General features: G+C 41.1%; 1 protein-coding gene across 5 annotated transcripts in view; it reads left to right on the top strand.

Annotated features, from left to right (window-relative positions):
• Positions 1 to 1,118, top strand: part of PLA2G4A (phospholipase A2 group IVA) — a 160,003-nt gene extending 158,885 nt beyond the window's left edge. For all 5 annotated transcript variants that reach the window (XM_058701814.1, XM_058701816.1, XM_058701815.1 and 2 more), the window contains one exon: positions 504 to 1,118. In XM_058701814.1, the coding sequence (XP_058557797.1) occupies positions 504 to 635 (132 nt within the window). In that variant the 3' untranslated portion in view covers positions 636 to 1,118. The remainder of the gene's footprint in view (positions 1 to 503) is intronic.
• The last annotated feature ends 13,037 nt before the right edge of the window (positions 1,119 to 14,155 follow it).

The raw sequence follows: 14,155 nt of genomic DNA, 5'->3' as shown, positions 1-14,155 counted from the left end.
ATCCATGTTTTATCCCTGTACTTGTTTAGCTGAGAAAGCAGGGCAGGTCTTCAGCAATGCCTCTTTTCTCTGTAGGTTTAAAGAAAGTCTTCTACTTCTTTGTGTTCCCTCATTTCTGCTTATCCACTAACAGCAAAGGACATAAATTCTAGATTGGCTTGTTTCTTCCCTCTTGACACCTTCCCATAGAAAACCAGAATAAGGATACATTTACCAGGTTACAAATGTTTTATTCACAATTTTATCAGCACAAAATCTGGAACATTCCCAGAATACTGCTTTCTCTTGTTGGGGAGGGAAGATTATCTGGATATGAGCTTAATAAGAGTATAAATGGTGGGATGTTAGAGCTAACTATACACATGCATGACTCAGAGATTTCTCTCTCTCTTTCAAAAAGAAAACTATACTAAAAAGATCAATTAGATATTTGTTTTGACCAAACAAATGCTTACAGGGGGCTAGAGCAATACTAATTATGCATACTTTACCTCTATTTGCAGGTGATAAAGAACGCCATAGTTGAAAGCATTGAATACAGAAGACAGAATCCGTCTCGTTGCTCGGTTTCTCTTAGTAATGTTGAAGCAAGACGATTCTTCAACAAGGAATTTCTAAGCAAACCTGCAGCATAGTTTGTGTTGTGGAAAGGGTAGCAATTTCTGAAGCTGAGGCAGTTTGAAATGCCATTACTACTGGATTTGAAAACAGTATAGATGTTAGTACTGATCACAAGAGACTGGCTGATACTCAAAGTTGAAGTTACTTAGCCGCGTGAGAATTATACTGTTATAAATTTGTTAGGTTGGCAGATGATGTGATCATGTAAAATTATGCTCAGCTACATTCTCTGTCAGTATGAATTTCCTGATGCAAATGTAGGGACATACACTGTCGCTAAGACATTCCTCACCAACTATCTTATGTGTCCTCTTTTTAAAAAATTGTTTTCTTTTAAGAATCTTTAACGGTTCAGTCTCAATAAGTAAGATTTCGCATTGTGTGTAAATGTTATTCACTGACTGGATTTATTCATACCACGAGACAACACTATTTTTTATTTATATTATGCATACATACATACATGAAATAAATACATCAATATGCAATTAACATAACAGATTTTTTGTTTATTTTTAATGGGGTATTGCACTGTAAACTATGAAACATTCTCAGATTCAAAGGTTTCAAACACAAAAGTTGTTAATCTTAACTGGTAATGTGAAACGTATCATTTTAAATCATGGTTATTTTTCTTAAAGGAGAAAACATGTAATCTGTTGAACAAATGGTATGCATTTATTCATCAAGTAGAAAAAAAATGTAACTTCTTCTAGTTTAATATTTTACTTTGTTGAGATTATCTTGGACTGTTTGCCCACCAGAGAACAGTTGACCTCAGAGAAAAATCCAGAAGAGTAGCATAGGCTGTATCTGGAAGTCTTGGCTTAGGGACAGTCTGTATCGCATGACAGTGGTTTCTGTTCCCATTGAACTGCTAAGGTTCAGGGTTGGTGTAAACCTAAGGAGAAACCAACATAGTAAAGAAACTCACCTGTCTTGGTTATCTTGGTTATTGGCAGTCATCTCCACTGGAATGTAAGGTCCTTGAGGGTGGGGACTTTTGTCACTTTTGTCCACTGCTGTATCCCCAGATGCTGCAGCATGTCTGATGACATGTACTGGGCACCAATTTCTTGTATGCATAAATCAGCCAAGGAAAGAATGTTCCCTTCTTCTTTGTTATTGTTTCTTTATCTTTCCTCACACGTATGAATGTGAATAAAAGGTGATCAAAAAAAGACAAATGAATAGAGAACGTAAAGAAAGGTAATTCAAAGAAGGAAGAATGAATGTCCAATTATTAGCACCATTTATTGAAGAGACTGTCTTTTCTCCATTGAGTATTCTTGGCTTCCTTGTCAAATGCTAGTTGATTATATATGCTTGGGTTGATTTCTGGGCTCTCGGTTCTGTTCCATTGGTCTCTTTGTCAGTTTTTATGCCAGTACCATACTGTTTTGAGGACTATAGCTTTATAGGGTAGCTTGAGGTCAGGATGTGTGATGCCTCCCACTTAGTTCTTTGGATTTCTTTGGCTATTCAGGGTCTTCTGTGCTTCCATATAAATTTTAGGAGTGTGTTTTCTACTTCTGTATAAACACTACTAGAATCTTGATAGGGATTGTACTGAAACTATAGAATCTGGTAGTATTGACATTTTAACAATATCAACACAGGATGTCTTTCTATTTATTTAGATTTTTTTTTTTTACATGAGTGTCTTCTGGTTTTCACAGTAGACATTTTTTTACCTCCTTAGTTTACTTCTAAGTATTTTATTGTTTTTGATACTACTGTAACGGGATCAATTTGTTTCTTTTTAAGAAAATGTGTTGTTAGTGTATAGAAATGCTACTGATTTTTGTATGTTAATTTTGTATTCTGAAACTTTTTTTTTTAGTTTTTTAATGTTTATTTTTGAGAGAGAGAGAGAGAGAGAGAGAGCAAGTGAGTGGGGGAGGGGCAGAGAGAGAAGGAGACACAGAATCCAAAGCAGCCTCCAGGCTCTGAGCTGTCAGCACAGAGCCTGACGCAGGGCTTGAACCCACAAACCGTGAGATCATGACCTGAGCCGAAGTCAGATGTTAACCAACTGAGCCACCCAGGCGTCCCTCTGAAACTTTATTTTGTACACTGCAATGGAATTCATTAGAGCTTTTTTTTCTTGGTTGAGTCTTTAGGATTTTCTGTATATAAAATGTCATCTGCAAAGAGACAATTTTACTTTTTCCTTTCCAATTCTGCTACCTTTTATTTATTTTTCTTGCTTGATTGCTCTAGCTACAACTTCTAGTACTATATTGCATAGCAGTGATAAGAGTAGACACACTTGTCTTGTTCCTGTTCTTAGAGGAAAAGCTTTCAACCTTTTACCACTGAGTATGTTAGCTGTGAGTTTGTCATATATGGCCTTTACTATGTTAATATATGTTCCTAATTATGCCTAATTTGCTAAGAATTTTTATCATGAATAAATGTTCAGTTTGTCAAATGCTTTTTCTGTGTCTATTGAGATGATCATATGTTTCTTTTCTTTCATTCTGTTAATGTGATGCATCACATTGATTGATTTGCATATGTTTAACCATCTTTGCGTCTCAGGGGTAAATCCCACTTGATCATGGTGAATGATCCTTTGTATGTGATGTTAAGTTCAGTTTGCTAGGATTTGATTGAAAACTTTTGTATTTATATTCAGCAGGATATTTTTTTGATCAGCCTGTAGTTTTCTTTTCTACTAGTGTTCTTTTCTGGTTTGGTATCAAAATAGTACTGCCCTCATAAAAAGAGTTTGGGGGTGTTCCCTCCTCTTTGATTTTTTGAAAGAGTTTGAGAAGGATTGGTGTTAATCCTTCTTTGATGTTTGGTAAAATTCACCAGTGATGCCATATGGCCCTGGGCTTTTCTTCATTGGGGGATTTTGGATTACCTATTCCATCTCCTTACTAGTAATTGGTCTATTCAGATTTTCTATTTCTTCCTGATTCAGTCTTGATAAGTTGTATGTTTCTTTTTTTTTTTTTTTTTTTTTCAACGTTTTTTATTTATTTTTGGGACAGAGAGAGACAGAGCATGAACGGGGGAGGGGCAGAGAGAGGGAGACACAGAATCGGAAACAGGCTTCAGGCTCCGAGCCATCAGCCCAGAGCCTGACGCAGGGCTCGAACTCACGGACCGCGAGATCGTGACCTGGCTGAAGTCGGACGCTTAACCGACTGCGCCACCCAGGCGCCCCATAAGTTGTATGTTTCTAATAATTTTTCCACTCTTTCTAGGATGTCCAGTTTATTGGCATATAGTTGTTCATAGTAGCCTCTTATGATCTTTTGAATTTCTATGTTATCATTTGTAATGTCTCCTTTTTCATTTGTAATTTTGGTGATTTGGGCTTTTTTTTCCTTAGTTGGTCTAGCTAAAAGCTTGTCAATTTTGTTTATTGTCTCAAAGAACCAACTTAATAGTTTGTTTAATCTTTTTTAATTGTTTTCTGTTCTACACTTCATTTATGTCTGCTCTAATCTTTATCATTTCCTTTCTTCTGCTAACTTTGGGTTCACTTTGCTGTTCTTTTTCTAGTTCCTTGAGGAGTAGAGTTAGGCTGTTTATTTGAGATCTTTTTTGTTTCTTAGTGTGTTTATTGCTGTAAACTTTCTTCTTAGAACTGTTTTTGCTGCGGCTCAAATTCTGGTATGTTGTTTCCATTTTCATTTGCCTCAATCTTTTTTTTTTTTTAATTTCCCCCTTTAATTACATCTTGGATCCATTGGTTTTCATTAGAATGTTGTTTAATTTCCATGTGTTCGTGCATTTCTAGTTTTTTTCTGGTTGTTGATTTCTAGTTTCATGCCATTGTAGTCAGAGAAGATACCTGGTATGATTTCAATCTTCTTGAATTTGCAAAGACTTGTTTTATGGCCTAATGTATGGTCTATCCTGGAAAATGTAATGTCTTTTTGATATATTGACCCTTTTTTCATTATATAATCACCTTGTCTCTTTTTACCTTTTTAGTTTAAAGTCTATTTTGTCTGACATAGCTACCCTGATGTTGTTGTTGTTGTTGTTGTTGTTGTTGTTACCATTGCTTGAAATTTCTTTTTCCATCTGTTCATTCTGTCTGTCTTGATCTTTAAGGCTAATTTGAGTTTCTTATAGTCAGCATATTATTGGATTTTTTTAAAATTCTTTCAGCCACTCTTTGTCTTTTGATTGGAGAATTTAATCAGTTTATGTTTAAAGTTACTATTGATAGACAAGGACTTACTATTGCCATTTTAGTAGTTATTTTCTGGTTGTTTTGTAGATCCACTGATCCTTGTTTCTTGTCCTGCCACCACCTTTTTTGTGTGTTTTGATGTCTTTGGTATTGGTGTACTTTGACTTGTTATTTGTGGTTTTGTAGGCATGCAGTTACTATAGGATTCTCCTTTGTGATTGTCATGAGTCTTATATAAAATAGTGTAAACTGGTAACACCCTATTTTAAACTGATACCACTTAACTTCAATAGAATTCACCAACTTTGCACCTTTACTTCTCCTGTCCCTCACATTTTAGGTTATTTTTGTTACAATTTACATTTTTTTAAATATTATGTTGTAGTAATGGTTGTTTTTACTAATATTGTTATTTATTTTTATTTTTTTAACTTACAAACTAGAGTCTTAAATGAATTATGCACTATAGTATTACCATTTTGTACAACCTAACTATGACAATATATTTACCATTACCAGTGAGATTTATACTTCCTTTTTAATGTTTTTATGATGTTAATTAGTATGCTTTTCCTCCTACTCAAACACCTCCCTTTAGCATTTCTTGTAAGGCAGATATGGTGGTAATAAACTCCCTCAGCTTTTGTTTGGGAAAGTCTGTATCCCTCTTTTGTTTCTGAAGGACAGCTTCACTGGGTATAAAACTCTTGGTTAACAGTTACTCGCTTTCAATATTTGAATATGTCATTCTATTCTGTCTTGGCCCCTCAGATTCCCGTATAATCCCTGTGGTGTGAAGTCAGAGAAGGGGCTCCTGCAAAGCAACTCACAGTGCTGGGGGTTGGCGGGGAGAGCTGTGGCTGGTTGTCTCCCTAGGTTCTCTTTCCCCACTGGAGGAACCAAAGAGGCTCAGGAAAGACCTCTCTGCATAGTGCTGCACTGGTCTGTGGAAGAGGCAATTCAGTCAATGTGTAGCTGCCTCCCCTACCCTTCTAATGTGATCTGTCTTGGTCTCTGTGGTGCAGGGGCAGGGGGTACTTTAGCACTACTCCTATGTTCTAGGATTCTCAGTGGTGTCTTGTTCTTGAATAATTGTTAATTGTCCTTGTGAGGGGAAGAAAAGTCAGGAGCATCCTGTGTTGCCCTTTTGATGACATCACTCAATTTTGGCCTTTAAATCTCATTATTTACAAAAAGAAACCTAGGCTTTTTGGAGAAGTAGCTGATTTCAGGGCTGGGACAAGAAAAGTATAAAATAATCTTAGACCATTTTATTTTGCCAGAAAGCAAGGAAGTGCTCAAGGAATAATAGGAACATGTCCAAAAGACACAGAATCCAGTTTGACTGACTCCCTTTGGGAAAATTGAGCATTAAAATAAATAATGATAATAACAGATCATAATCTGTTGGCTATGCAACAGATCATAATCCCATCGAATAATATAGGAAACCATTACTGTATCTTGATGAATAAATATGTTGATAAATAATAAATCATCTCAATGTTTATTAATTACAAAGTGGGAAAGTAACTTTATAATGGAAAAATCTGGCAGAATAATCAAAATTATCATCAGCAATTGGACAGATTGAAATCCTGCACACCTGACAGGATGCAATGGGAATGGTGCAGCATTCTCCTGTGATAGTCCCACAGAGACATCACCTCAGTCTGTTCATGAGTAAATAGTGGGCAAGCCCAAACTGAGGGAAACTCCAAGCATAATTGCCTGTAATCATCAAAACTATTATGGTCAGAAAAATCAAGGAAAAACTAAAGAATGGTTCTGAACTGAGGAAAACTAAAGAAACATGACTGACAGTTGAAGACAGTGTGTGATTCTCACCTGGATTCTTACTGTTATAAAGGATGTCATCAGGAAAATTGTTGGTATCGATGTTAATATCCTGGTTCTGATTGTTGTATTGTCATTATATAGCAGATTATCCTTATTTGTAGTAATTACACATTAAAATTCTCAGGGTGATATTATGTTGGCAAGTTACTTGCAAATGGCTCACAAAAGAAAAAAATATTCTCTTCAAATTCTACCTGCAACTTGTCTGCAAGCTTGACACTGTTTTGTTTTTTGTTTTGCTTTAATTTGAGAGAGAGGGGGAGTGTGTGTGAGCAGGGGTGGGGGGTAGAGTGACAGAGGGAGAGAGAGAGAACTTCAGGTAGGCGCCATGCTCAGTGTGGAGCCTGAACCAGGGCTTGATCCCACAACCCTGGGATCATGACCTGAGCCAAAATCAAGAGTCACACACTCAAACCGAGACACCCAGGTGCCCCTCGTTTGCACTATTTCAAACTGTTAAAAGTTCTTAAAGCTTTGGCAGTGGGCTCTCAGAAGATTCTCAAATAATTAAGGAGGTTTTACATGAGTGGATTCCTTTTCATATCCACATTTTCTTCTTTTAACTCTTCTTACAGCTGATGTATGCAAATTCTACTTATCTATATTGAATAAAGGCCAGCAAAATCATAGGCTAAAAATTCTATGAAATTGCTTTCACTGAATATTCTTTTAATGTTTACTTATTTTTGAGAGACAATGCCAGTGGGGGAGGTGCAGAGAGGTAGATACGGAATCTGAAGCAGGCTTCAGGCTCTGATCTGTCAGCACAGAGTCCGACACGGGGCTCGAATTCACAAACCATGAGATCATGACCTGAGCTGAGGTCGGACGCTTAACCAACTGAGCCACCCAGGTGCCCCAGCTTTTGCTGAATATTTTAAGGAACAGAGCTTTATGACATCCTAATGATTTTTGTATTTCTTCCATTACTTTAATACCAAAATGATAAATCCAATTAGGGTCACCAATGGCTGCATAAACATCAAAGCAAAATAAGCAATAGTAAGAAAAGTTTTGTTGAATAGAAAAGCGGTTCTTGGGGCGCCTGGGTGGCTCAGTCGGTTGAGCGCCGACTTCGGCTCAGGTCACGATCTCGCGGTCCGTGAGTTCGAGCCCCGCATCGGGCCCCTGTGCTGACAGCTCAGAGCCCGGAGCCTGTTTCGGATTCTGTGTCTCCCTCTCTCTGACCCTCCCCCATTCATGCTCTGTCTCTCTCTGTCTCAAAAATAAATAAACGTTAAAAAAAAAAAACTTTTTTAAAAAAAATAAAAAAAAAAAGAAAAGCGGTTCTTCTGGTTGAACACTTTGAAAAGTGCAGTTCAGCAGACATTTATGTCCCAGTATGTGTAAGATGCCATGCTTGGTTCTGGAGAGAAACTATAGCGGGAACTGTTGGTGGGTGGCCAGATCCCCGTTGCCTGGTCGGGGCCCCCTTCCTCCAGCTGCTGTGAGTATTGGCTTCTAAAAGCCCATCCCTGGGGCGCCTGGGTGGCGCAGTCGGTTACGCGTCCGACTTCAGCCAGGTCACGATCTCGCGGTCCATGAGTTCGAGCCCCGCGTCAGGCTCTGGGCCAACGGCTCGGAGCCTGGAGCCTGTTTCCGATTCTGTGTCTCCCTCTGTCTCTGCCCCTCCCCCGTTCATGCTCTGTCTCTCTCTGTCCCAAAAATAAATAAAAAACATTAAAAAAAAAAATTTAAAAAAAAAAAAAAAAAAAAGCCCATCCCTGCAGCCTTCTCCTGAGAATTGCCTTCAGCTGAGGAGATATGCTGGCGCTGTTAGGACTTCCTCCTGGAGGAAGCCTGCAACCAATGACTAATTGATGTAGAGCTACAAAGGGCTGCCTTATCTCATGATGGGCTGATTCATGCTTTTCCTGCCCAAAGTTCTCCCAAGGATCAGACTGAGGTAAGAGTACAGTTAAACCCACTTTTTGTGTAGCTTCTTTCCTTTATTGTTTGTCTAAGAATACTCCTTCAATGTATTACTTACATGGGGCACTTAGGTAGCACAGTTGGGTAAGTGTTCAACTCTTGATTTTGGCTCAGGTCATGATCTCAGGGTTCGTGAGTTCCAGGCCCGAGTCAGACTGCGCTGACAGCATGAGCCTGCTTAGAATTCTCTCTCCCTCTCTCTGCCCCTCCCCCGCTCATGCACGCTATCTCTCTCAAAAATACCAACTAAAAATTTGAAAAAATAAGTTTAATTACTTATGTGAGAACCTTCATCTCAGTCTCTCTCCCTAGAGAACCTGACCTAAGGCAGATACCAAAATGCATAAGACTGGATTGTTTTAGAGGTTACAAACTAGTAAAAGAAAAGAACACCTATAAGATGACAAATGCCAAAAATTATGTTTATACAAATTGCTGTGAGGGTGATTCATTAAAAACAGGTTAATTAGGGGGGACACCTGGGTGGCTCATTTAAGTGTCCGACTTCAGCTTGGGTCATGATCTCATGGTCTGTGAGTTTGAGCCCCACATTGGGCTCTGTACTAATAGCTCAGAGACTGGAACCCGCTTTGGATTCTGTGTCTCCCTCTCTCTCTGCCCCTCCCCCACTCATGCTCTGTCTCTCTCTGTCTCAAAACTGAATGTTAAAAAAAAAAAAAATTAAGGGGCTAATTAGGGAAACTTTCATGGAGAACTGGCGTTTAGATTAATTCTTAAAAGGTAAGAAGAATTCCAAGTAGGATTTAGGGACAAGTATTTCTCTACTAGAGCAAGCTTAATACCTCCTTGTTGATTCCGTATCCCTCTATACATCTTAATATCACTTTAGGATTTGTTTTGGCATCAACCCACTGACCTGTAGTAAGTTCATGAACTCTAAACCCTTAGAATATTTTGACAAGTAATTTTCTTTATATGTTGCAACAAGTTAAATCTAATTAGATGAAAGTTAATGGTCATGAATGGAGAACCCTATACTGGAATCCAATAAACCAATAATGCAGTGGAAAAGAAGTATGACATCAAGGTTTTAGGGTAGACATTGTCTAGAATATCTAAGGAAAAATGACTTGAGAGCAGGGGTGGGGGTGTGACTAGAAACAGTGTCTTGAATCCACTGATAAGACATTTATTCAGATTCTTCTATATACTAGGTGTTAATTCGGGAACCACTTAACGCACAGGCGGTAGAGCTGTTTAAAGCTACTGGCTTCAAATATCTCAGTCTGGAATGAAAATATATATCCTATATGTTGCCACTCTCCCTTCCAGAATACTTAACTGACCTAGCCATTGAACCATCTTTCTTCCTGATGAATCTGGACAAAGTTGTAGATTCCTGCTGGGTACCGCCCCAGGTCCTTCATAACCGTTGATTAGAACTGGCAGGAATTGAAAACCACTACCAGGTTTCTTGTGGAAGAGGAATTAAATACTGTGCAGCTGTAAATAGGGGGAAAGTTTCTACCAGTTATGGAATGGAATACAATCATGATGTGAATAAATTCCTTGTCACTGGAGTTATCCACCTATTCACAGAACATGAGTTCAAGAGATTCATTTGCTAGGTACAGTGGGGGACAGTTTAGGTGGACTCATGCCTCTTTCCAACTCGGAGTATATAAAGCTGTAGCTCTGTTGGCACTTTAATCAGGATGTTTGTTCATCTCTGAAGAGAAATTTCATAGATCAGGGGCGCCTGGGTGGCTCAGTCAGTCAAGCATCCGACTTTGGCTCAGGTGATGATCTCACGGTTCACGGGTTCGAGCCCCGCGTCAGGCTCTGTGCTGACAGCCTGGAGCCTGTTTCGGATTCTGTGTCTCCCTCTCTCTCTGCCCCTCCCCCACTCACGCTCTGTCTCCTTCTGTCTCAAAAATAAACAAACATTAAAAAAAAATTTTTTTAATAAAAAAATAAAAAATTTCATAGACCAGATACCTGGCTGGAAGGAGAGATTTTAGGCAGAGTTCTAACCATTACCACGTGTGCTGAACTCCACCATGTAAGTTATTGTCCGAACCTTAACAAAGTGACTTTTAATAACCTTCCCTTTCTCCGTTTTAGCCTGAGCTAATTTCCTCTGTTCCCCCACACTACACTGAGTGAAGATGCAAAGCAGATAGTAAATATAATGACTAGATATTAAAAATATTATTGAAAAAAGAAGCTAAATGTACCATGGCTTATGAAGCTCTTCATATCCACACAAACTTCTAGGCTGATTTCTGACCACTCTTTGCCTGCTCCAGCTGAATGAACTTCACGTGTGCTTTCTCATACTCCGATCCTTAATTGCATTTTTCTCATTAACAATTCCTTTGGACAACTTTGTTCTTCTGGATTGTTCTTCTAGATCCAGTGGAAATATTCTTTTCCGTGAAGCCTCAAAGTCACCTTTGCAGAGTTAAGCATGACCCTCTGTGCTCCCACCCCTGTGCCTTTAGATCAGCCTTATGTTCTCTGTTTCCACCAAAGAAACAGCAAACCCATCCCAGGCCCAGTTTCTGATTTTCATCAGCCAACCTCTTGTTTCATTAATTTCTGGCTTAAGTATTAGCATTTATGTCATGCTCACTAAGGCCAAGTGCTATACTAAGCCCTGTCAAGCATCAAAGGAAACGGTGGTAACATTAATCAGCTCTAGGAGAATAAGGTTAATAGAACAATCATATATTTATTTTAAACAAAAACAGAAAAAAGGGAAAAGTCTCTGATAGGAGACACATTGGAATATACCCTCTGTTGACTAGAGCACAGGAGTCTAGTGGCTCAGTGTCCTTACAAGTGTCCCCGGAGCAAGTTTCATCAGCCCCCCAATCCAGCCTTCATACTGCTATCAGAGCCTCCTTTCCAAAATGCAAATGTGATTGTCATCCTCCCGTTGAAATCTTTTCAACGCTTCCTCATTCAGTCCAGGAAAGCAGTCACAACACTACAGAGACACCTAGAGCTTGGGGCTGTCTGGTTTCCACCTACATCTTTAGCCTTCCTTTCCCCTCTCTCTCCCATCACACCCCTATGCCTCTCGAAATCTGCATTCCGTTCACCAGTCTGCTTCATTCTATCTCGCAGCCCCCCCCCCCACCCCGCCTTTATATTTACTGGTCACTCCATCAGCAATGCCTTCCCCATGAAAACATTATCTTCATTGGGAGTCCTAGAAACATCACCTCCTCTGTTGGGTACTTTCCTCACTTCTTGAGGCCGACTGAGGAATTCAATTCTATGTTCTCATTTGCATTATAATACTGGAATTACAACTTTGATGAGGATACATTCCCTATGCTCCTGGAAAAGGACCTGGCACACAATTTTTAATGCTTTTTGAGACGAGTTTGACAAGAGTGTTTTAAATTAGTGACATGTTTGGGGCAGGAAAGAAAGGGGGATTCTAGCCTCAATCTGTTTCCATGCTATAATCTGAGTATATGGAGGGTATAAACAAGTAAACCTAATAGTCTTTGTCACTGTCATGGATTCTTGTGGGAGAACAGGCTTCTCCCAGTGTCCAAGCCTGCACCTACACAAAGGACCTTATCACTCTGAACACACATATCTTGGCACTTAAAACCTCAGTCGGTGGGGCCGGGGGTGAGGGAGAACTGCAATGAGAGACACCTGGGAGCCCTGGTTCGTGGAAGGCAGCAAGTCCACATGGGACCTAATGGGACCCTAATGGGACCAGATGTGAGGCGCTGCCTCAGAATCTTCCAGGTGTGAGCTCCCTCAACATTAGATTCAATGTGGGTGGTTGGGTCTGAGCCCTAGTTACACAGGCCCGGGAGGGTCCACGCTGCCTACTGCATCTAAAGAGGGACAGAATGCACAGCACCTGCAAGGGCACTTCAGGGTACTCAGATCTGGGAGAGTCTAAGTCTGGAGAGGCCAGTTCAAAGGAACAGCTCTTAGGGGACAAGACATATACCTAATTGCAAGCCCAGTAACTGGGGAATATTCTCCCTGAAGGAACAGTTCAAGGCAATTCTGTCTTGCAGGGGGGCAGGGGGCAGGAAGGAGAGACTAAGTACTCTAACAAGAAACACGTGGGAGTGCTGGTTGTGGGCAAATCCCGGGATCCCATCAGGCAGGAATACGCTGTCGGAATCCTCATAGAGATATTTGGGGAAGGGGATCCCTCCACCCTATAGGCTATGTAGGGAGTTGAGGCCCATCACAGGAACCCCACAATCTGGTAAAAGGAAGCATAATGCACATGCACAACAGTTCAGGGTAGCCAGGGACTTGGATCAGGAAAGCCAGAGCAAGGGACAGGAATGACCAAGTCACAGGAGCAGGACCTTGGGAGACCAAGGCATATGCCCAGTTCCAAGACCTAACCTACACAAATACCCATATTCCATGCTGGCAGAGCTCAAGAACACTGGATTGCTTGGCAAGGATGTGGCCAGGCAGACTGGGTGGGAAACCCTCTAATAAAGCCTATGTGGATGCCATGGTAGCTGAAAAGCCTAGGACCCTATCAGGCAAGTCCAAATGGGGACTCACTGTTGCTCATGTGTAGCTGCTGCCTCAGGGTGATTTGGGGGTGTGGGTCCCCTGGGTGCTAGAGCCTGTGTAGGTTGTCAGGGCCAGGCCCCAACTCTACAAACCTGGGAGGCCCAAGCTGAACTCAGGCCAGCTGATTGGGTGTGAACTACACGTATGTTTGCAACATAGTTCAGGGAAACCAAAAACCCAAACCAGGTCACTAGTCTTTAGAAGCTGGGTCACAGGATGGGGATCTTGGAAACCTGAGGCATCTGCCTCTTTTCAAGCACTGATCTACACAAATGTACACATTCCCTCTGGAGGCAGGACTGGAGGTTACCGGCTTGCCTTGTCAGGATGGAGCCAGGCAGACTAGCCCGGGTACCACCTAATAAGAGAAGCCTGGGAGAATCGGTTGCTGGAAAAATCCAGAACCTCCTCAGGCAGCGAGTCCAGATAAGGAGTGACTGTCACTAATGTGCAGCTTTTGCCTCACAGTGATTTTCAGGGGTGGGATCCCTCCACACTGGCCTATGCAGGTCACATGGGACCGGCTCCACTATACAAGCCTGACTGAAGGGGACAAACTGCACACTAGTGCAGGGCAGTTCAGGGTACAAGGGACCCACAAGGGCACAAGGAGAGGCTGGGTCTCTGAAGGGGTTCTTGGAGACAAGGCATATATGTACTTGAAACCTCTAACTACCACATGGAAAATATCCCCCATACATGCAGAACTTGAAGTTCCTCAACTACCTTGTCAGGGGTGGGCCAGGAGGTCTACCCTGGGATCCACCAACCGGGGACACTGGGAGGCTTGCTTGCTGGGGAAGCCCAGGCCCACTTCAGGCAGCCAGTCCAAATGGGAACTGTCCGAGGCCAGTTCAAGCAGCTGTCTCAAAATGACTCGGCGGGGGGGGGGGGGGGGGCAGGGCACTCTCCAGCTTGAAAGCTGTGAAGGTTTTGGGGCCTGGCCTAAACCCAAACAGCTGGAAGAGTGCAGGCAGCCAAAGTCCAGATGAAGACAGTACAGACTGCCCATGCGTGGCAGTGCAGGTCAGGAAAGCAAGGAAC

Source organism: Neofelis nebulosa, chromosome 15 (genome assembly GCF_028018385.1).
Source record: "Neofelis nebulosa isolate mNeoNeb1 chromosome 15, mNeoNeb1.pri, whole genome shotgun sequence".
Lineage (NCBI taxonomy): Eukaryota > Metazoa > Chordata > Mammalia > Carnivora > Felidae > Neofelis > Neofelis nebulosa.
This window is presented reverse-complemented; position numbering and strand designations above follow the sequence as displayed.